This window comes from Hemicordylus capensis, chromosome 15 (genome assembly GCF_027244095.1).
Source record: "Hemicordylus capensis ecotype Gifberg chromosome 15, rHemCap1.1.pri, whole genome shotgun sequence".
Classification (NCBI taxonomy): Eukaryota; Metazoa; Chordata; class Lepidosauria; order Squamata; family Cordylidae; genus Hemicordylus; species Hemicordylus capensis.
The window spans coordinates 20,024,534-20,047,532 of NC_069671.1; the positions used below are offsets into that span (position 1 = coordinate 20,024,534).

Sequence of the window (22,999 nt, forward strand, 5' to 3'; positions counted from 1 at the left end):
TGGCTATTAATACGCCTCGTGGCTGGGCACTCGGGCCCAGCAGAGCCGCTAATGCGCCAGCCATACCCAAAGCTGTCAGATGCTCTTAGGGGAAGAAGTGCGGAGAAGCGAAAAGAGCGTGGCTTTTTGTCTGACCTCTCCCAACCTTTTGCGCTCTTTGACCTTTCCTGTGTATTCAGCCAAAATGTCACAGGGCGCCTCGCCCTGTCGGATTAAATGTCATTAAAATGTGCAGCAGCCAACGGCTCTCAATCTAGCCAGGTAGATACAGTGGAGCAAAGGTAGGAACAGGGACCTCTCCCTGGCGGCTTGGTCACGCAGAGGCCGAGGAAGGAGAGCAGCACTGGCAGACCTGGGCACTAAAGTCACAGAGCCTGAGGGTTGCTCAATGGGAACACGCTTCAGAAAAACCAAGTTTCTAGTTCTCATGGATGCAGGAATGTGTTTTTATTTAGAGGTTTAACCTGCTCTGCCTCCAGTGTACAATTCTGGTCACCACATCTAAAAAAGGACATTGTAGAACTGGAAGAGGTGCAGAAGAGGGCAACCAAGATGATCAGGGGCCTAGAGCACCTTCCTTAGGAGGCAAGGCTACAACACCTGGGGCTATTTAGTTTAGAAAAAAAGATGACTGCGGGGAGACATGATCGAGATCTATAAAATCATGCATGGAATGGAGAAAGTGGATAGAGAGAAATTCTTCTCCCTCTCACACACAAAACACTAGAACCAGGGGTCATCTCATGAAATTGATTGCCAGGAAATCTAGGACCAACAAAGGGAAGTGCTTTTTCACACAACACAATCCAATTGTGGAATTCTCTGCCACAAGATGTGGTGACAGCCAACAACCTGGATGGCTTGAAGAGGGGGTTGGATAACTTCATGGAGGTCTATCAATGGCTACTAGTTGGAGGGCTAAAGGCCACCTCCAGCCTCCAAGGCAGGATGCCTCTGAGTACCAGTTGCAGGGGAGTCACAGCAGGAGGGAGGGCAGGCCCCTTTCAACTCCTGCCTGTGGCTTCCCAGAGGCATCTGGTGGGCCACTGGGTGGCACAGGATGCTGGACTAGGTGGGCCTTGTTGGGCCTGATCCGGCAGGGCTGTTCTGATGTTCTTAAAAGATCAGAGGGACAAAAAGCATTTGTGAAAGAACAGTTAATAAGTGGATGCAAATACAGTAATATTGCATTCATATAGCACATGTGAGGGTCAGGTGCCTGAATAAGGAGACAAAGAGTAGAGAGATCTGTAGGACAATCACATCTCCCTGGTATGCCTGATTTTAACCCAATGGCTCTGCACTGGTCTACATGGTTAGGCTTTACATCAAGAGAGGACCAGGTACTGCAGAGGCAGCTGATGGGATCAAGCCTTTGCATTGTGAAATGGTGGTAGAAAGAAGCCTTGGGAAAGTGACGTTCCACAGAGATGCTATAAATAGGTTTTTATAAATAAATGAAAACATCTGTGAAATGTTGCAGGCAACTGCAAACCGCCCAGAGGCGGTGTACACACACACACACACACACACACACACACACATATATATAAATAAGCTCCTCCTTCATGAACCCTCTTCTACAGCCACCTAAGCCAACAGATGTCACTGTATCTCAGGGGTTCTCAACCTTGGGTCCCCAGATGTTGGAATACAACTCCCATTAACCCCAGCCAAAATGGCCAAAGGAAAGTTGTCGTTCAACAACATCTGGGGACCCTATCATTCAAGAGCCACAAATTTTGGCCACTGATGCCATCTCAGGAGAACGAAAGCTCATGGTGATTTCTGGCAACGGTCTACCCGCCCCAGGGGCGGGAAATGGGTGAGAACATTGTTGCACTCCCAGCTTCCTGTATGTCACCAACCCCAAATGCTTAGGGTAAAATTGCAGCCATTTCTGCACAGAGGAAAGGATCAGGCTCAGGGTTAGGGTAACAATGGACAACGGGTTGCACTCTCTCCCCATTCCTGCCCATTTCCGTTCCTCTGACAACTTTGACAAAAAAACACAAAAATGACTCTAGAGAAGTTGAAAACTTTTAAAAGCTTTTAGAACAGGCTTGAAAATTGGGCTGCTGAGGGCCAGTGGTCAGGACCATCAAAGCACAAGAACACGCTGGAAGTTGAACGTCCGGCAATGTTCTCACCTGCTTTCCATCTCCAAGGGGGTAGATCAGCGGTTCCCAAACTAGGAGCCTCCAGATGTTGCAGGAGTACAACTCCCATTGTAACTGGGGCTGAGAGGAGTTGTAGTTCAGCAACATCTGGAGGCTCTCAGTTTGGGAAGCACTGGTGCAGAGCGTGTGAAGAATTGCCATGAGCATCCACATATTCTCTCTCTCTCTCTCTCTCTCTCACACACACACACACACACACCCAGATGGCACTGACCAGCCCAGCTGGCACCTCCTGCTGTATCTCGTTGGCGGTGAACTCCACTCGCAAGCTGTGCACGGGGTAAAGGCGGCCTCCCTCTCTTTGCCCTTGAAGCTACCGCCTGTGGGGGCCATCCTCGCCCGTGACGGTTCCCTTGCGTGGCGTGCACCCGAGCCAAGTGCGGGAGAGTCTCTCTCCCTTTTTTCCAGAGCATTATCCGTGCTCAGCCAAGGGTAAACGTTTAAGTGGAATCGACTGTGTACTCAGGCGATTTCAAACACAAGTAATCTTCATCGGCACGACAGGAAGTGAAATATGCTACCACTGGCCACAGTAAATTACGCACGCCGCCTGCGACGTATAAAATATTTCTGTGGCTGGCCAGCACACTCACTCACCCGTGCTGTCTCCCTCCTGCGATAAATCACCCACCAAAGGGCTGCCGGTCAGCTCACGAAGCCGCTCTGCAGACCTGGGAATCACATCTGCAGCCGCCGGAGAACCTTTGCGACTTCCTGCTTAATTTAGTACCTGGAGCAAGTACTCAGCTCCCTTCATGGGCCCTTAGGAGAGGCGTAAATAAATCAGGCAGAGTCTTCAGAAGGTCCGAAAGGCTGATGCTAGCAGAGGCACAGCAACCCTGGAAGGCAGAGGGAGACTCTCCAACCTCTCTCAGACGCAAAAAGTGTGACGCTTGAAACACCCCCAAGATCCTTGCTCGAGCTTCCTTGTGAGTGTGTGAAGCTGCCTTCTGCTGAGTCAAGCTCTTGGTCCAGCCAGCTCAGTACAGTCTACACTGACTGGCAGTAGCTTCCCCAGAGTTTCTGACAGGGTTTCTTTGTGACTATGTTTTAGTGGTTTTTAGATTGTGAACCGCCTGGGGACTTATGCTTGACTAACAAGCAGAATGTTGCCAGTTCGAATCCCTGCTGGTATGAAACACTTATATTGGGCAGCAGCGATATAGGAAGATGCTGAAAAGCATCATGTCATATTGCACAGGAGGAGGCAACAGTCAACCCCTCTTGTATTCTACCAAAAAGAAAACCACAGGGCTCTGTGGGCGCCAGGAGTCGACACCAACTCAACGGCACACTTCACCTTTACAAAAATGTAAGAAATAAATACGGTAGACTGTTTTATTTTGAGAGCTATTCCTATGGGGCAGCCAAAAAGTTAAAATTGTTTTTGTTATCCGGTCACACCCCTGATAATTTCAGTGTGACAAGGCTATCCCTCCCGCAAACTCCTCAGTGAGCCTCCAAATCCATGATCCTCCCCGGTGGCTGCTTTGCCTGTGGTGCTGGTGGAGGGACAGAGGCCTCGTTCCTCCTTCCCAATGCCTGCAAGGAAGACATGTATCATGACCACAAGCATCCTGGGAAGTGTGGTTTCCCCAGGGGCTGATTACATCTGCAGGTAGGTGGAAATGAGAGAGGGCCAACTCAGATTAAAATAAGAGCTGAAGAAGAACTTTGGGGGCCAAAATGCTCACCTCACATTAGAGGTGAGCATTATGAGCATCCAATGTTGATATTTCCAAACTGGGAAAGATGAATTTCAGTGACATCCCTAATTTCAATTTCAGCAGCTTTAGATGACCCTTGGGGCAAAGAACGAAATTATTCTTACCTTACACCTGAGAGGGCTGATTAAAGATTTGGAAGCCTTTACTGAATGTAAACACAAAGATTTATGGCACTGGCTCCAGTGTGCGTGGATTTGGGGTGCAAAATCCAATCAACAAACTTAAGGGGGGACCACAACCAGGCTGAGCACAGATAATGCTCTGGGGCGGGGGGGGGGAGATACTCTTGGCTCGGGTTCTCTGTTAACCTTGCAACGCATCGAGATTAATATCTAAACCAATTCCTCCTGTTTGATGGGATCAGAAATGTCACGGAGCCAGATCTGAAAGGCGATCTGTGCCACTAATCCCGATTTTGGCAGGCGGGGGGGATTGGAGAGCCTTTCTAGAGAAGGCGGGGGGGGGGATAACATAAACAAACACAGTTCCACCAACTTTCCCCCAATCATGGTGTTGGATTTGGGGAGATGTTATTCCTAGTGACAGACAAGGGCAATTATCTGCTATCCGCCAGCAGTTTTAGCCTAATTTCATTACTGCTGTGCAATTCTTCCGCGGTCGCTAGTCTATCAATGTCTCCCAGAAAGGATTAGCCTGCACTTTCTTCATCTTCAAATGAATTTTAGCTGTCACTCCCTTGATGAATTGAACAGCGAGGGCTGCTAACCTAGGCGGGGAAGCGTGTCTGTGTGGCTGGCGGGGGAACCCAGGCAAAACCCGATTAAAATATAGCAGAAGTGTCATGGCGGGCGGGGGGGGGGGGGGAGGCGGGAAGCAGAGGAGGTCTGTCCTCCACCAGAGAGGCCGTGCAAGGGAAGGTGGAGCCCTTGCTAAAGGAATCAACTAGGCGAGGCATGGTGGGGTGGGTGGGGACCAGGGAAAGAACCCAGCCTGCCCTCACTAAGCCTCTGAGGAAAATGAAATCTAGCCGGTGGCATTCAATGTGTGGTTGCGTTTTTCACATATGCATCCTGTCCTTTCTCCAAGACCCTATGGGGGGGGATACATGGACTTTACCCCATTTGGTGTTCACAACAAGCCTGTGAGGGAGGCAAGGATGCAAGACTGTGGCTTACCCAAAGTTATCTGCTGAGCAAGGATTCAAAGGAAAAATTCCTCCCCAAGGCAGCCAATGCACCACACTAGCTCCCAAGATTGTACCCTTCAAAAGACACAGCAGTAGCGGAAAGAAACCAACACTCTTCCCCAGACCTTCCTCTGTAGCAAGTTGTTGCCCGTAAGCCCTGTGGGGCAGGGACTTGCCATGTAGTTCTGCAAAGCTCCATGCATTTAGATGGCACTATACAATAAATAGATAGTAACAAGATAGAAAGACAGGGGCTCTGTGTTGGTACAAGCCCAAGAAACGGACGGACATCTGTAATGCAGACGGTGATGTCACCATGCAGATGAGGGCGATATAAATCACAATTCAGGCATCTTTTGTGAAAGCTGGCCCAGGGTAGCGAGAAGTCGGAATGAAGGAGCTGGTCTCTGAGGGATGAAGGCCCTCCGAGCCATTCTGAACGCTCAATAATTCCAGGCAGAGCTGGGTCAGAGACCGGACATGTTAGCATCCGCATCTGAGCAAGGGAAACCCAACTCGAAGATTCCACCTTCAGAGACGCACTGAAGCTCCATGTGAGACCACCGTCACCTTAAAACCATTTGCCGCTCCTCCTCTGCAGTACACCAACTCCTTCCCGGCGAATCCACCGCCACCTGCTGTGAATCCGCCAGCACCTAGGCCCACTCCCAAGCATTTTCCAGACACATCATTTCAGCACAAGCTCCCTCAGCCTGCTCCTAAAGGAGCCCTCTGCTCCTTCAGGGAACGAAACAGCAAATTATTTTTCAAAGAATTAAAGAAATTTCATCATATTCATAATTCATATTTTATTTCAAGACATCTGCTGCTGATTACATTGCATTTAACTAAAATTAGATGAAGCTCAGAATGTAATTAAACCCCTGCCAAATTTTTTGGCCCACCAATACCAGTCGAGAACAGCGGGGGACGTTCGGAGCCTAATATGTAATTAGGAGCTATTTTCTAGCTGTTTTTAAAGTCTGAAAATTAGCTGCCTTTATTAATCACACAGACAAATATAAAGCCAAGCCAACGCTCACTGAAATTTCTAAAAAGGATTTTTTTTTAATTATACACCACATTGCACTGAGACTCATTTTGAATGTTGATTTGTTGTGCACTGACATTTTGACAACTAGTTCTCAATTTGTCTGTCGCAGTTAGGCAACAACAAAGCCGACAGTAATACTTAACTTTCAAAACCTTCAGTGCGCCATGAGAGAGAGGGGGGAAATGGCTCCTCTTAAATCCATCAATGAGGAAGTAACAGGCGGGCAGAGTTCCGATTCCTCCACTGTGTGGGGCAAACACAAGGCCCATATTCACACCGACGGGTTCCAGACTGATCTTCCAAGCTGGGGGGGACTGAAAAGGACCAATCACGAGGTTGCACCCTCCACCCTTCCTCTGCACACAAGGCAAGGAGACCGTTCACAGCAAGCCACAGATGGCCGCATCCGAATGTGGCAAAGCACGTTTTGCATAAACCAGCAAGTGAAGCTGCTGCCTCAAGGAGCGTCTGTAGGGAGGGTGGCCACTGACGGTTTGGGGTCCTGGTGTGTGGACAAGCCACTGTTCACCACATTCAGACATAGTGGCAGCCTCTAGATGCTTCTGGGTAGAAGCCAGCCAGTTGTGGCAAGTTCTGGATTGCCACCAACCCGATGTGGAAGCGTCCCATCTCTCCCCTCACACGCAGGGGGCAAGGGGAGAAGGGGCTACACACCAACAAGGCCCTGCTGCTGCTCACACCCAACTCATGTTTCCAAGGACCGTCTGAAAGAAGCCAGGGTCTCTCAGAGTTTACATGGGGAGGCATTCCAGGAAAGACCCTCAACTTCACATCCTGCATGCACGTTTCCCACAAGCAGCTGACCAACCTGGTCTGATCCCACAAGGCAGTTCCTATGCTCTTACCCCTACCTACTCTCTGGCACAACTTAGGCGATTTTCAGTCAGGCAAACACCTCTCCATGTGAAACTAAGTTGGTACAGTCCCTGCAGGCAGTCCTGGGTCAGAAGGAAGTTCAAGCTACTGTCCTGCCATATTCCCACAGCTAACGCCAGCTTCATGCCACAATGAAATTCTTCCACGGAAGGCCGTCTTGTGTATGCAACACCATGCAGACACACATGTGGAAACTGATGAACAGTGCCCCTCAACAAAACATGCTATAATTAGGGTTTGGGGGCAGGTGTAGAGGGGCGATTTGGATGCTCATGCAATTAGAGCACATGCCAAAAGTGCATTGGCACACCTACCAGGGTGGGTGTGTTCTCACTGAGCCCCCAAGATCTCATGCAGGGGTCTGTGTTAATCCGAAACAATCCAATGACACACAGAAGCTCCTGTTGCACAAGACAATCCGTGAGCAGTGTCCAAACAGGCGGGCTTTCTAGGAGTTTTGTCCCATCTGCAAAGCCAGCAAGGCCTGGTTTAAACATGCCAAATGGCATGGTAAAAGAAACCATGCTGGTCTAAGGAGGAGAGCTGGGCTTGGGATAGCAAGCATGAACTGCCCCCTCTGCTAAGCACGGTCTGCCCTAGTTCGAATCAGAGACTATATGTGAGCCCTGTAAGATACTGCCCTTCAGGGATGGGGCTGTAGGCTCAGTGGAAGAGCATCTAAGGTCCTAGGTTCCCTCCCTGGCAGCATTTCCAGACAGGGCTGGAAGAGATTCCTGCCTGCCACCTTGGAGAAGCTGCTGCCAGTCTGTGTAGTAGACAATCCTGAGCTAGACAGACCCAGGGTCTGACTCAGCAGCAGGCAGTTGCTTCTGTTCCTCAACTTATCGGTCTGGTGCTCCATGCAACAGGTGTCACATACAAAGTGAGTCAACAGCAGCTACCTGAGCAGTATTAACCTGCCCATGGTGTGTGTCCCTGGGCCGCAGATCTCCGACATGCTAATGCCGCAGGGGCACACAATCCCACATGGATGAGGTTTTTGAGAGCACAGACTCAGCCAAAAAGCTTCGAGATGTTCTACACTTGAGGAGTATCTTGCCTTCCTCATCTGCAAAAAAATTATTAAAGGGTTATAAAAAGGCAGCCCATCAGCTTTTTTCTAACCCCTCCCCCTTTTAAAGTTTTATCTGCATGGAAGTAAAAATGTCTAATGGAAAAACAATGAAACTCAATCCATCCATAAAAAGAGAGTGCACCAAGCTTCTGAATAGAATTCACTTAGGAGCAGACCCTTTGCAGCCACAGAGCAAGCCACAGCAAGCACTTGCTTGGGGAAGTGCTTGGCTGTGGGTTGTGGGCCACGGTTTTCAAGGACAGACGGCAGGTTTGCCACACGGGGGGTTTCCGGAGCCAATCCCCAAGAGTCGCCTTGATCCAGCCAGCCTCTCCGTTCTCTCGCTTGTCACATCCTGCGTCGCTCCTTCCCTCCACCTCGGGGTTTCCCTCCTTCCTTGGCGAGGCTCCGTCTCGCCTGCCAGCGTGTGAATTGCCCTGTCACATCGATAACCTGGTGCCGTGCCCTGCACAGGGACATATGGCATCTCTGCCAGACAGAGCCAGGCCGAGATTGACACTGAATTGATAGAACAGCATCAGACCTGAGTGAGAACCGAGGGAAAGAGCCACACTAGGACAGACAATCCATCATGGAGCTGGGGCTTCTGAAACTGCCCCCCCCCCATTTCAGACAACCAGGCAGAACAGAACTGTGGGAGCAACAGTGCTCCTAATACATGTCATGCTTTTGAGGAGATGAAGCCCTTTATACCCTCTGTGGCTTTTGCTCCTCTTTGTGGCTACTAGCTTTGGAGGCAGGAGGCTGCCAAATCCCAGCTGCAGGGAGCAACAGCATCGCCCGCCTGTGGGCTTCCCAGAGGCATCTGGTGGGTCACTGTGGGAAAGAAGGTGCTGGACTAGATGGGCCTTCTTGGGCCTGATCCAGCAGGGCTGCTCTTATGTTCTTAAGGTTGCATGCCAAGTCTACAGCAAAGGAAGAATCCAGCAATGCACGAGGCCCAACTCCCACTCCATGCATGGCCCAAGAAAGCACATGACTTGGCCTTCAACTGGAAAGCGTTGCATCTGTGGCAACATCCAGCAATGCACAAGCTCTGTCTGCAGAGTCTCCTCTTTTGGTAGTCAATTCATATGGGCAAGTAATCCCGGTGGCTCATATAGGATAACCCTCTACATGCACATAACCCACAGCAAAGAACCGCTATGAACAAAGGAGGCCTTGGCGGATTAATTTGGGGAAACGCTTTCCAGCAAGATGGTGCCTACACTTCCCCTCAGTCTTTATTCATTCCGTTAGAACTGCACCCTTTGTTGCCCCTCTCTTTAGCTCCCCCCCCCCCCCCCGTTGGGTGCATATGCTTCCAAAGGGACGAGGGCAACATCCCGCCCGCCCGCCCCCTCCACACGCTAACCCAAAACAACTCTGAGGACAGTTCAACCCCCATCTTGCTGCCGCCTTTTATCTACACGCTCTGACATTTTCTATCACTGACCCTTTCTCTCTTCCCTCTTATCTCAAATAATGTCACTGCCTCTTTAGAATCTATTCATCAGAGCAGAAAGAAGGCACTGCTGACATTGATTATTTAAAAAAACCATCTGTGCCTTGCAGGGAGAAAGCAAGCACCCTCCCAGCCTCTGCCTCCCTATCTCAACCCCCATCTCTCCCCGCACCTGCCATTTCCATAGGGAAGCAGGAGAGGAGTTAAGCGGCAGCAGGGGTGGGGAGTTCTTATCAAGGTTGACGCCACAAACACAGAGCTGAACCTGCAGGTCATGGAGGGTGCCAGCCTCCACCCGCCTCTCTGGGTTCCGGGCAGCAAAGAGATCCTCTCTCCCTGCTCCTTGCAGAGTGCCTACGGGGCGGCCCTTTCATGAGGCAAGGGGAGGCAACCTCCTCAAGTGGCAGGTTATTGGAGGAGGAAAGGAGACCCTCCGCAGCTGCCATTGGAGCAGGTCTCCTTGCAGGTGGGAAGAAGCACAAGAGGAGAGGAGGCGGCTGCTGGCCACCTCCCTGTGCCCCTTTCAAAGATGGCAAAGGTCGGTTTGCAGAGGAGGCACCAGAGGCACAGGGCAAAGCAGGATTCGGCACTCACCTCAGACGCTCGATATGCTGGTCTGCCCCCCAGTGGTCTGGTATGGACAGTCTTGCTCCTCTGCAAAAACAGAGGCTCGGACCCATGAGGGAGGAGGTTTGTTTATTTATTTGATTTATATACCACCCTTCCAGAAATGGCTCAGGTCAGAGGAATGGGGGCTGATGATTTTGGGGTTTTTTAAACCCACAGCTATCCAAGGCTTTGCTGCATTTCTCAAACACCTGTGCCTCCCAGAACCCCATAGCATTGGTTAGAGCTGCTCCCCACCAACACAAAGAAATCAAGACATCAACAAGGCCAGGCTCTTATGGCAGTCGGCTCAAGTTATGCTGGTGCAAGGTCAAGTTGTGTCCACCTTTGGACCACAGTACTGGAATGCCGCTCTTGACTTAGTCCCCGGCTGGAGTTCTTTGGATGGAAATTCATCTCCCCCAGTGAGTTTTTGCTGTCCTCCTTTGGCTAATCTCTATTCTCACTTGGAAGGCCAGGACTGCTCTGGAGAACAGAGGCAGGAAGATTGTTCTCACCATTATTATTAGCACAGGAGAAGCATGGCAGTGGCGGCTGCTGTATCCACCTTATTTTTTTTGTTGAAGATCTTTTGAGACAGGGAACCATCTCATCTGTCTATCTATGTAAACCACTTTGAGAACAGTTGTGGAAAAGCAGTCTATAAATATGGGGAGGTTCCCTAATTCGGGAGTTATACACATTTCTGATATTCAATCATGTGTTAGATAAGAGCAAGGTTAGAGATGGGGAACTTGCTCGCCTGTGCAGCCCCTGCTGGGTAGGAGGGCTTTTCCTCCTACCGCAATCCAAAGCAGGGGATGAAATCTGGGGAGGGTGTTGCACCTCGACAAAGCTCCCTTCCACCAGCTTTGCTTTGTTCCAACACATGATCAACTATCAGAAGCACCCACAACTCCTGCCCTCGTTCCAAATGCAAGGACAGCCCTAGCAATTCCACAAAGCACGATCATTAGAGACTGCACCAGCTTTCCCCCGATTACTTCCAGTTAACCCAAACTTGTCTGCTCCTTGCCTCCTGAAACAGGTGGGAACCTTTGTTTGCATCTCTCCGCCGCCCGCCCCACCGCCAGCCAGCCTGCCTTACTGCACTGCTCCGGTCATTAAGAGGCAACGCAGAGGATCGTTAGTCTTCGGCGGGCGATGCTCATAATGTGAAAAATGAAGCTTAAGAAAAATTAGCCAAATTACCAGCCCAATATTTCAGGAGAGTGCAACAGCTCCATTACGTACATCTATAAAAACGAGGCCCGAAAGCCAAGAAATGTGGAGAAGAGCTACCAGAGACATCTGTTTTAGAGAGAGACAAAGCAAGTCGGGCTGGATGCCAGAAGCCGGTCCAGAGAACATGCATCTTCTCTTGGAAATGGATGAAACTCCTCTGCCATCCTCGGCCCCATTGTCATCTCCAAGGGCACACAGAGGAGCGGACGAGACAGGGAATTGGAAGCACAGAACTCAGCACTGGGCCTCCCTGTCTTCAGAGGCTGAATTCGCACACACAAGTTCAGAGCAAAGTTTTAGTTAAGTGAAAGATCCCCCTCCTCTCCGTGGCAGGGAGAAAGCTGAAGAATGGAGGAGGGGGGGAGAGGCAAGGTTCCACTCTATTCTCAGATAGGGCTGTGTGCATGCATACCACATTTCTACGGGACTGCAGGAGAGCCAGCTGCGAGTATAGGTTTCTGGACTTTGGTTTCACAACATGAAATAGATTTCTAGTCCTGACGACTGAGCAAACATATATGAATGTTAGGGAAGACGGTCCCACCTGTGGTCCTCCAGAGGTTGCTGAACTACAGTTTATTATAGCTGGTGTTCTTTTCAGTACCAGGTAATAACTTTTTATTTGAACAAGCCATATCGATTTGGTTTTTAGGACTGTTTTGCTGAGTAATTATTCACTTTGCTTCTAACCATTTTGCTGCTTTGTCACCAGCCGAAGGAAACATTTTACAGAAATGGTAGATTGGGGCTACTAGAGTTTGACTGTATCTTCTTGTCGGTCTTCCTCCGTGGGTGACGTCCGCTGTTCCTGAACCCTTCTTACCAAGCACTGATCTTCCCCACGTAGGCCTCAGAAGTCTGGCAAATGGGCGGGGGTGTGTGTGTGTTTGACTTCAGCCTCCTCCAACAGCCCCCGACATCTCAAGCAAGTCTGGCGTGATCTTGGCCAGCCTCGAGATCCCGTGCCGAGATCCCGCAAGAGCTCGCCCTTAGGGCAAGCTCTCCTGCTGCCGTCCCAGGGGCCAGCGAAGGGGTTCAGCCAAAGCAGATGCCCCGACCCCCATGTTATGGGCATCCCCTGGGCCCAACGCAGTGGCGGAGAGGTAAGGCTCCCTGTGCATTCCTTCCGCCTGTGTTGGGTCACCCGCTCTCGCACCCACCATACCCTCACACATCTATATATTGATGAATTACCTTGTACAAAATAAAGTCATATTTCCTGATTACCTACATATACCAAATTTTGTATCTACAAACCTGCCGCTGACATTAGTTGAATTCACTACTTTTTACACCAGAATGTGCTCAGTGAGAAGTTTAAACATTTTTTGTACTTTTTAGCAGAAATGCTGAACATAATCATATTTTATTGTTCCAAGATTTTTCAGCACTCAGTATTATCAGATCAATAATTCAAAAACCAACATCTTGCCCAGGAGCAGCAGCAGATCTCTCTCAGATTGAAATTTACAATGTATGATAATTAATAAAATGAATAATGTTCGAAATCAAAAGCTTACAAATTTAAGTCTGTTCTTCCCTTTTGCAGGCACATTAATAAAAAAAATTTCTATGACGTATATTTACTTCCTTGAACTTTCACAGCAATGTAATTTATGCAAAGTGACTTTGCCAGGTCAATAACGGGCCACACCTCCTAGTCAATACATTTAAGGCTAAGGGGAATTATTCCTGAAGGGAATAGAAAGGAAACTCAACAAGCTACAGAGTTAAGAGGACTCGTTCCCACAGGCAGATCTCTTCTGCCCCCTGGCGTCCACAAGGGGTCCAAGGCTACTGAATAATTCTGAAAAAAGTTAAGACAAAAAAACTTCTTCCACAACTTGAAGCCAAACTCCAGTTCCAGCCCAACAATCTAGTGTAACCATACAGGTAGTTCACAGGAGTTTGTTATGCAGGTGTATCAGTGGGCACAACTCAGCCCTTATATTTAGGCTTTGGTAACCTAAGTGCCTTTTTTGTGTTAATGAAGTAAGTGTAAGACACCTTGTGATGTAATACTTGTGTCACTCGTGTCTAGAAAAAGACCATCTTGTACCTATCTTCCATTTCCCATCACTGGAATGTGCCACAACACACACCGTCACCCCTTGCTCAAAAGTAGTAAGTGTGCCCCCTCAGTATGCACCTTGGTCCCCACAAACCAGTTAATCAAGGCTTTAGTTGACTCATCTACCCATAAAGCCAATTAAAGTTTACAGCCCTGGTCATTATGGCTTGTTTGTACAGATCCAGCATCACTGTTCATTAGAAAATGCCATAGCAATATACAAATTTAACATCTGGTAAATCTCCTAATAAATTCCCCAAGGAAACTGCAAAGCAACAATACAGAAAAAGAAAAAAGCTGAATTCTCAAGGGCTCTCTAGAATGAAAAAGGCTTCAGATGTTTCCCGGAGGTCCACAGGGAGGGAACAATCCCTTAAAGACACATTAAGCTGTCATCTCGATCCCACGGGAACACATTAAGATGCCTGATACCAAGTCAGACCACTGGTCAACCCAGCTATGTATTGTCTGCACTAGCTGGCAGCAGCTCTCCAGAGAGAGGCCTCTCCTAGCCCTACCTGGAGATGCTGCCAGAGACTGAACCCGAGACCTTCTGCATGCAAAGCGGATGCTCCAACTCTGAAATACAGTCTTATCCCTCTAGGAAAGGAGTTCTGAAGCACTAGAGCTGCAACTGAGAAGGACCTGCTCCTCCGTGAGGCCAATCAGGCCTCCACATAAGATGAAAATCAAAGCAGCACATTGTAAGAAGATCTTTAGCATGGAAGACAGTTCAGGAAGAAACGTTCTTTGAGTTATTCCAGAACCAAGTTATTTCAACTTAACCCCTGCAGTCCGTCCCGAAAGACGCACACCGTTATCAACATAGCATACATATTTAAGATGTCACATTTTCCATCCCATTTCAAGTTGCTTGGCATTTTATTAGTAACAAGGAAACCTCCATACACACACACACACACACACACACTCACTCACTCTCAATCACCCCATGGATCAAGTTGCTACAGCTGGAATACTTTTTCCATGTTTTAGAACCATCTGCAGACCAGTCCCTATGGCTGTACCAGAGTTCATATGGTCCGATACCTTGGTACCAAATTATGACTGGAAGCTCCAGAATTTGTATGGAATACCAACAAGGAAACAGCATAGAGAGATCTGGAATGGATGCACTCAACTGCTTCAGTCCTCCAAGGGACAAGGTTTGGGAGCAGAGTGGCCCTTGGGACAGCAAAATCCTCCATTTCCCCTCCCTCTCTAAATCAGAGGGGAGAGGATGCCTGGTTGATGCTGAACAGCTGCAGGAGAGTCAGGGGAGGGAGAAAGAGTGTATCTGGAGGGGATGGGCAGAGGGTGAGGGAGGGGATCTCCGCCCTTATTCCGCCTGCTCAACTCCTTTCTTCCAGCTGGCGTTTCTAGGTGCGTGTTGCTGCGTTGTGGGAAAGGCAGCTGGGAAGAGAGGGTGTGGTGGCAGGGGGAACACACCAAGACATATTTTCAGTTTTGCCCATTATTACATTGTTCTGCCGTCTGCTGCTTTTATGGCTCTCACATTTACTGTTTTGTTCTAACTGCTGGCTGCTTTTACTGCCGTTGCTTTATTTGCTTGCTATTTTATGATTTGCATTATTTTGGTGCCGATTTTAATTACATTGCACGTCGTTTTGGCAATTAAGGTTGAGAGATGGGATAAACATGCTTCCAAATAAATATATTTATTTTAAAGAGACAGGTCTGAGAGGGTGAGACAGATGAAGCATCCCTCCCCTTGGCTGGTGCTTCACCTTGGCAAAAATCCCCCATACACCCTCGCCTGCTGTTTTATGGCTATTCCGCAGCCACTACGGTCCCCCCACTCAGCCCCACGGGGGTCTCCACAGCACCAGTTCTGCCGTCAAAGCACAGGAACACGAGATAGCAGCTGTCTTCTCAGCACAAGAGCTAAGCAGTAGCTGGACTTTCCAGCGTCAACAGTACAGAAGAGGAGAGCCTTGCTGCGGAAGTCAGCAGGCGAAAAGCAGAGCACACCCCTCGACAGCACTCAGCTACAGCCCTGCAACCCAGGCAACCAGGCTCAGCTCAGGCCAAGCAACACCAACACCAACACCACTTCCACCAGCTCGGATGAGTCTGCATGTCCACACTATGCCTCCTCCCACAGCCTGACCACAACTGGATCCAAATGCCACCAAGCAATCCCATCACTTGGCGCTTGACCTGGAAGGGCATCCCGCATCCGCTTCAAACAAGGGCCCAGCTCGCCAGACCAAGAACCGACTCCGAGGAGGAGAGGGGGTGTTCCAGGGCCCCCTTTTAAATCCCATTAAAAGCCTGCAGGACTTCAGCTTTCAGAGAGGGCAGCGAATGGGCACATACTCCAGGGCCCCCGATGTCCGTCTCCCAGCACTCAAACCCGCAGGTGCCAAGGTCCCGGGTCGCGGCCTCCACCACTGACGGAGCCGTGTCTGCCGAGAGAGGCAATGGATGAGCCCTGAAATATCACACAGCCACAGCCCTCTAGGGAGGCCCAGGCAATTGCTCCCCATATTACAGGTAGGGGACCAAGGCCAAGGAAGTACCCAAGGCTCTGTGGCTCAGGCAAGATGCAAACCTGGCCACCATATGACAGCAGTCCTCGCCAAGAGCAGCTCTCTACAGCAAATGCACAGTAAGGAAGCATGAAAATGTGGCCCCCAAGACTGTCCCACCCATTATTGCTGACCTGGCCGCAGCAGTGTGATGGCACAGCCACCTCCGCCGGCCCCCGTCAGCTTGCTGTGCAGCCCGTGCGAGGCGGTGACTTGGCAGAGCTTGTCCAGTGACGAATGGCCAACGCCAATCACATTAAGATGATGCTGGTTGATATCAATGAGTTCCTGCGGAAGAGGAGGGAGAGAGCTCATTTCCTCCCCGGCTAACCTAAGCAGCTGTCTTATCCCAAGTCAGGCCACTGGTTCATCCACTCCAGTGTCGTCCACACCAGAGACAATGGCGGAGGATGGTGGGAGTTGTAGTCCCATAACATCTGGGGACCAGAGCTTGGGAAACCCTAGTGAACCCCAACTAGTAGGAGCTCTTTGGGACTCTCCCACCTGATACCAGAGACCTTTCTCACGGGAGATGGCAGAGGCTGAACCTGGGACTGTCTGCAGGCAACACCTCCCCCCAAGAGGAAGGCCCCTCCTTCCCAGGCCATGCATCCGGAAGCCTGCTGTGCAGAACCTGGTGCTCTCCACACAGTTCAGGATCCTCAACACCTCCATTGGGCTCCCCATTTGAAAAGCAAGTTTCTAGCCCTCGTGGCGACTGAACAAAGGAAACGGAGGATCCCCCACCTCCAGCACAGGGTAGAGTTCCTGCGACGGATGGTCAGCCATTCTTTCAAGGACACCCTCGCACTCCCGAGAGATGGCATCTATCGAAGTGAGAACTGGCTCCATGATGGCGGGAAACTACGGGGATAAATGGGGAGGGGTGAAGGAGAGAGAGGAGAGTACTAAAATGAGAAACCAACTTTGCTTCTTCTGGAGACGACGGTGCAACCAATGGAACCTCAAGAGCGTTTTAATTAATTAGAATAGTTATAGCCCACTCCACTAGTACACTACTACTCAGGATAGTGCATAAAAACAAACAGATAACACTATTTATCGTATTTTTATACCGCGTGATATGTACACCTCTAGGCAGTGATATGTAACAACATACTCCCAGACTCTATTTGCTATCTCGTGCATGGGGAGCCCTCACTTCTTGCCGGGGAGGCAACGGGGGCCAGAAGGCCATCCCAGTGCTAAACACTAGAGATTTCCGCATGTCTTCCCGGCTGCTGACCCTGCACAGTTAAACGCTGATTTGAAAAGGTAAAGGGTTGGGATGAAGCCGTTAAAAAAAGATTTACACATGTTAAGCAAGTTGCATTTCGAACATGGGGAGGACAGAGAGGCAGGAATGAGGGCCAAGCTGGATTCTCTCGCCTCAGTTTGAGTTTCAGTCCTGGACGGCCCCACACAACAGGAGGAGAATGGGAAATACCTTCAGAATCTTGTCTTTCACTCCCGCCACTAGGATCTTAGTGCTCCGAGGGATCTTAGTGTTGGTCAACAGAATCCTTAGAGTAGGAACTCTGAGGGTGGGAGGGAGGAAAGAGTTGTATTTGGGTCAGAATTACCTCAGCGCGTCACCAAGAAACCACTTAACTGCCCGACAAAAAGACCCATGCTTTGTGAGCCAAAATAACTTTGCTTCCCAATACCATCTGTGAGAATAACTCGTGTCTAGTGTAAGCTGCTAATAGAGCAATTTCACGCCCCGTGAAAGATTTTAATGGAGTCCGATTACGGCTCATCAGCAGAAGGTGCAGGGCGGGCGCTCACCGACCCTGCTCAGAAGCAAGCGCTGTAATTTTAACCATGCAAGTGATTTCTCTTAAATATCACTTACTGGCAAGGAATCACTGAGCCCACACAGCCTGAGAATGAATATTGATCCTTTTCCTGGGGTGATTTCTGTGTGCCTGACGAAGGGGAAGTAGTTGGAGGGCTCCAAACCCTCCCATCAGCTTCCCACTTCCTGCCCTCCAAAGAGAACCAAGATGTTATCCAATTAAGACATTTCTAAGTGGGGGAAAGAAGATGCCCTCAGGCACGACACACATTAAAAATTACTTCTTGTTCCTATGAGCCCCAGTCTAAATATTTCTCTTCATTTGCTTTGAGACCATAGGCTAGTCGAGAAACACTCTAGAGTCAATGGACTTTTCAAAATCAAGGAGTTCAAGGCCCACCAGTAATTGAAAGGTGTGGCTGGAATAGAGAGAGGCAGCATTTGCAGCGGCCAGCTTCCATTGCTTGTGGAAACAAGAAGAAGGGGGGTGAACACACCACTGCTCTTGGGACCCAATCCACCCACCTATCTGGGCACAGCATCTGCTTGAGTTGCTGCAGTGAGATTGGCAAGCGTGCCTAGCCCTCCCCACTCCTGCCCGTTGGAAATGATGAGGCTCTCCACCCATGCTGTGCCATTCAGCCTTATACGGGGACAAGTAAGATTGACATCTGGTTGATGAATCTCATCTGCCGTCTTTAGAACAAATGGTTTACACAGCATTAAAAATAGAATATTGGGAGTGTTACCTTTTCAAAGATGAAATCTTCCCCGACTGGTATCGCAACGCTCCTCCTAGAAGTTAGGAAAAAAAGAAAGCAAGTTTTACTGCAAAAAGTTTCAGTGGACACTCCTGTCTGCTATGACCCTGCATAAAATACAAAAACCTGCACACAAACAATAAAACACAGCTTGCCGCAAATTAAGGGAGGAAGGAGCAGCTCATTTCAGCACCAATGGGAGGTCCCAGAAAGTTGTGCCAGATACAATCATAGTTCAACCAAAGCAAATTTGCCAGGTGACTTGGGGTCAGCTGCTACCTCTCAATCTAGCCTACCTCAAAGGGTTGCTGCGAGAATAAAATTGGGGAAAGAGTTATGTGTATCATCCTAAATTACATGGAGGAAGGACAGGGAAGATATTCAATGCATACATATTTAAAGTGTTTATACAGCACTTAAACAAAAAGCTCACAAAGCAGTTTCCTGGTCCCAAGGGGGTTCACTATCGAAACAGATACACAAAGGAGTTGCCAACAACAGACACTGGAGGAATGCCATGCTGGGCTGAAGAGAGACAGTTGCTTTCCTCTGCTCAATATAAGAGAACCACCACCTCCTGGTCCAGTTAGTTCAGCTATAAGTAAAACCTCAGAAATGAAACCTCTGATACATTGAGCAAGGGAAGTGAAGACGTACCCCAGGTCCCCACGGCATTATCCACCCCAGATGGATTTCCATGGATCACCTGTTCTCCTCGGAAGGCCCACTTATTGATTAAATCCAGCTCCTCCTTATTCCACCTGGAAAAATCAAGTATGCAGCATCAAGGTTACAAGAAGCAAACCTTTTTACCTTACCAACAGCAACCACAGTCCACGTCTTGCCTGCCATAATTCTGTCTTGGTAGCCAGCTTCCAAGATGCAATTAAGGTTTATTTATTAAAAGATTTAAATCCCATCTTGCTAACCCCCAAGGCACCTAATAAAACTATCTTAGAGTGCAGGCTCCTCAGGACAGAGACCTCTTTTTCAATGAAAAAGTTCTCAACTTTTTCTGTGCTGCTTACACATAAAAAGAATAGGATGACTCTCCTCTATCCCCAGAGGGTTCATAATCTGAAAGGAAGCGCAAGGCCACAGCCCCTGGAGGGATGCTGCATGCTGGAGCTGGACAGGACCAGTTGCTCTCTCCCTGCTCAAGACAAGAGAAGCACCACTTTGAAAGGGGACTCTTTGCCCAGCAACTTTAGGGCTTCAAAGGTGACCAGGCTTCCCACCCCAATCTCCATCCACTGCAGACCTTCCGGGACTCCTACCTGGCCACGGACTTGCCCTCCTCCAAAGGGTACCCAATGACTCCGCATGCAGAAAGCAGAGCCCCTGCCAGGCAGACCGAATAAGCCGCACTGGAGCCTAACCCAGCACCTGTGGGCAGCTCAGACCACACCACGATGTCCACACTTGGCAAGACCCTGAAAGACACACCATGACCAAAAGTCACTCCTGAAACTTTACCAATGTTTCCAGTGCCAGTTCTGCAGAGGCCTGGTCAGTATCCTTACCCACACTGGGAGGCGATGGACAGGTACAAGTAGAGAAAGGCAACGGTGGCCAGGCTGTGGGTAGAGGCGGCGTCATCAACAATCCCTACAAACTCTCTCAGCTTCTTCACTTGTTCTGGGTTTGGGGACTGAGATTCAGTCAGATCAGCTGTGCAAAGAGAGGGACAAACACCTTCAAACCTGAGGCTTCTATAACTTCCTGGCCAACTCCCCTACTTATCTTAGTTGCCTTCGTCTGCACCTTTCCCGGCTCTATAATGTCCTTATAATGACCAGAGCGGGGCACAAGACTCCAAATGTGGCCAGATCTGTAGGTCTAGGCTAGACCTACAGGTAAGCAGCCTTTGGCTCTTCAGTGGTTCTTGAACTTCATGCCCAATCACAATCTATTTTGGCTGGGGATGATGGGAGTTGTAGTTCAAGAGCAGCCAGAGAACCAAGGTTGCATATCCCTGGGCTCGACCACAGAAAGCATGTCCTAACTGCAAGAGTGGTTTGTCAGTGGAACTGTCTGCCTCATGAAGTGGTGAACTCGTTCACGGGAGGTTTCCCAACAGAGGTAGAACAGCCCTCTGTCAGGGATGCTGGAGCAGATTCCTGTATGAAGGAGGAAGGTGGACTAGAAGATCTCCAAGGTCCCAGGGACATGAAAACAGAAAGATGAAGAGGGGCTCCTCAGCTGGGCATACAACAGACAGAGGAGAGCTGGTCTTGTGGTAGCAAGCATGACTGGCTCCCTTAGCTAAGCAGGATCTGCCCTGGTTGCATATGAATGGGAGACTAGAAGTGTGAGCACTGAAAGATTATATGCTCAGGGAATGGAGCCGCTCTGGGAAGAGCATCTAGGTTCCAGATTCCCTCCCTGGCGGCATCTCCAAGATAAGCCCGAGAGAGACTCCTGCCTGCAACACCTTGGAGAAGCTGCTGCCAGTCTGGAGACAATACTGAGCTAGATAGACCAATCATCTGAGACAGTATATGGCAGCTTCCTATGTTCCCGCATCAAATTCAAAGGCATCAGCAGCTTGGAGCCATCTTGCACCACACATTGGAGCCTCAGCAGCCTGCAGCATCAGCCCCTCGGTCAAAGCAAAGAAGAGTAATGGGGAATTGCACAAAGAGTGACCTCACCAGGGAACGCCGCTAACAACGGCTGGAGCTCAGAGGTTTCCCAGCATAACGTCGTCCCAATATTCGGCAGGCAGATCAAGACTTTCCCCTGGTCTCGAAGGGTCATCTGAAGGAAGGTTCTCAGGTTCAATGCTACTGCCAGAGCAACCTGCACACAAAGAGCGTTAAACTCTTGAGAGTTAAGAGAGAGATATACGCACCGAGGGCACATTCAAGTCCTACACTGAAGGGGACAGTTGAAAAAATAATAATTGGCAGCAGTGAGGATACCATCAGCATAAAACTGGAGAAAGATATTGCCCCACTGATTCTGGACTGGTCTTTCCAGATCTGATATAATGATACACACTGATATAATGGCAAAAGTAATTTACTGCATTTAAGCTCAGGAAATCAATCTGATTTATTTATTGTTAAATTTATATACCGCCTTTCATTAAAGCAATCCCAAGATTAAAGCAATTCTCCATGATTTGGAGCAAATTCATAAAGAGATGTGCAAGGTTTGTTATATAATGGAACCCCACATTCCACAAGGACAGGCAAGCATTTGCATTTTCTTCATTCATGTGAAAGAAAACAAGCTTGTGGTGCATTTTTAACCTTTTTGGTGTTTTTTATCTGTATAGCTTAATGCTCTAAAATCACTGTTATGATTTTCACTATTACATTATTCCAAATATGGAATGTTTGGTGGCAATAAACCTAAACAACTGGATTTACAGCAAACACTGCTTTGAGTTTGTTTTTAGGGGAAATGGTAACGGTAAACAACAACTAGCTGACCCAGATTCAGAGCATCTGCGGCCCTAGTTCTGCCTTCCTTTCCCTCCATTACAGGGCTCAGTCAGTCCTCATCCCATCCCTTCAGCCAGTCTCCTGCACCACGCTTTTCACCAGCAGCTCTCATCCTCCTCGCAAGGAGGCCGGAGGTCCCGTTTTCACCACCTGCTCGGCCTCTCACAGTGGTGGTGCTGGCAGCCCATTTTTGTCGACCACTCACAGTGGCAGCACCGCCTTCTCAACCTCCCCCCACCTCCCTCCCTACGCCAGTTCTCGTCCTGTTTGCGAGGAGGCCAGTGGCCCCATTTTCGCCACTTGCTCAGCTGTCCTTGGTGGCTCACAATGGCGCCACCTCCTCCTCCGTCTCCCTCCCTCCTTGCCAGCTCTCACAACCCCCGACAGCTGCTTGTGAACTCACACAAGAGTTGTATATATATATATATATTATATATATTCTGTATATATAATTCTCTAAGGTGTACTTATGGCTAATCCCATAAGATGTGCAAATCTGGAAAGTCATTCAAGGGCATTTCTGAAAATCACATTCTAATTAGGGATGTGTGAACTGGCTTGACCTTGTTCCGGCCCGTTTCTGAAGTGGCAGCGGCCATTTTGGAGGCCGCCATACATACACCCTGGCCATTTGTGTGGCCAAGTCACCCAGCCAGGCAAATAGCTAGGGCGATACCATCGCCACCTCAAAGGGCGGAAATGGCCCGAAATGGCCCTTCAAAGACTGGGGGGACGAGGAGGGACTGCTGGAGACCCCACCTTCTGAGGCTGCCGCTGAACCCAGCAGTAAGTTGTTTTTTAAAAAATTGGAAATTTAAAACTCTAGAACCCCTGAACCGGCTTGAATTAGAGCCAAGATGGGCCATTCACTCAGGGTGACAAAATCAAACATGCCTGGTCCGGTTCGAACTTCAACCGACCTGGGCAAACCATTTTTGTGCATGCCCAGACCTCTAACAGGTCTGGACA

At 49.2% G+C, this 22,999-nt stretch overlaps 1 protein-coding gene across 8 annotated transcripts in view; it reads right to left on the reverse strand.

Moving 5' to 3' along the window:
• Positions 1-22,999, reverse strand: part of LOC128337906 (mevalonate kinase-like) — a 185,308-nt gene that overhangs the window by 156,387 nt on the left and 5,922 nt on the right. For 4 of the 8 annotated variants that reach the window (XM_053279577.1, XM_053279578.1, XM_053279579.1 and 1 more), the window contains 9 exons: positions 21,233-21,380; positions 20,102-20,249; positions 19,856-20,011; positions 19,236-19,339; positions 18,567-18,612; positions 17,467-17,557; positions 16,767-16,883; positions 16,154-16,307; positions 15,122-15,896 (listed from right to left, as the gene is read on the reverse strand). In XM_053279577.1, the coding sequence (XP_053135552.1) occupies positions 15,745-15,896; positions 16,154-16,307; positions 16,767-16,883; positions 17,467-17,557; positions 18,567-18,612; positions 19,236-19,339; positions 19,856-20,011; positions 20,102-20,249; positions 21,233-21,380 (1,116 nt within the window). In that variant the 3' untranslated portion in view covers positions 15,122-15,744. Of the gene's footprint in view, positions 1-5,838; positions 8,075-15,121; positions 15,897-16,153; positions 16,308-16,766; positions 16,884-17,466; positions 17,558-18,566; positions 18,613-19,235; positions 19,340-19,855; positions 20,012-20,101; positions 20,250-21,232; positions 21,381-22,999 lie in introns of those variants that run through there. The other 4 variants (XR_008312466.1, XR_008312465.1, XM_053279575.1 and 1 more) reach the window with 2 other exon arrangements.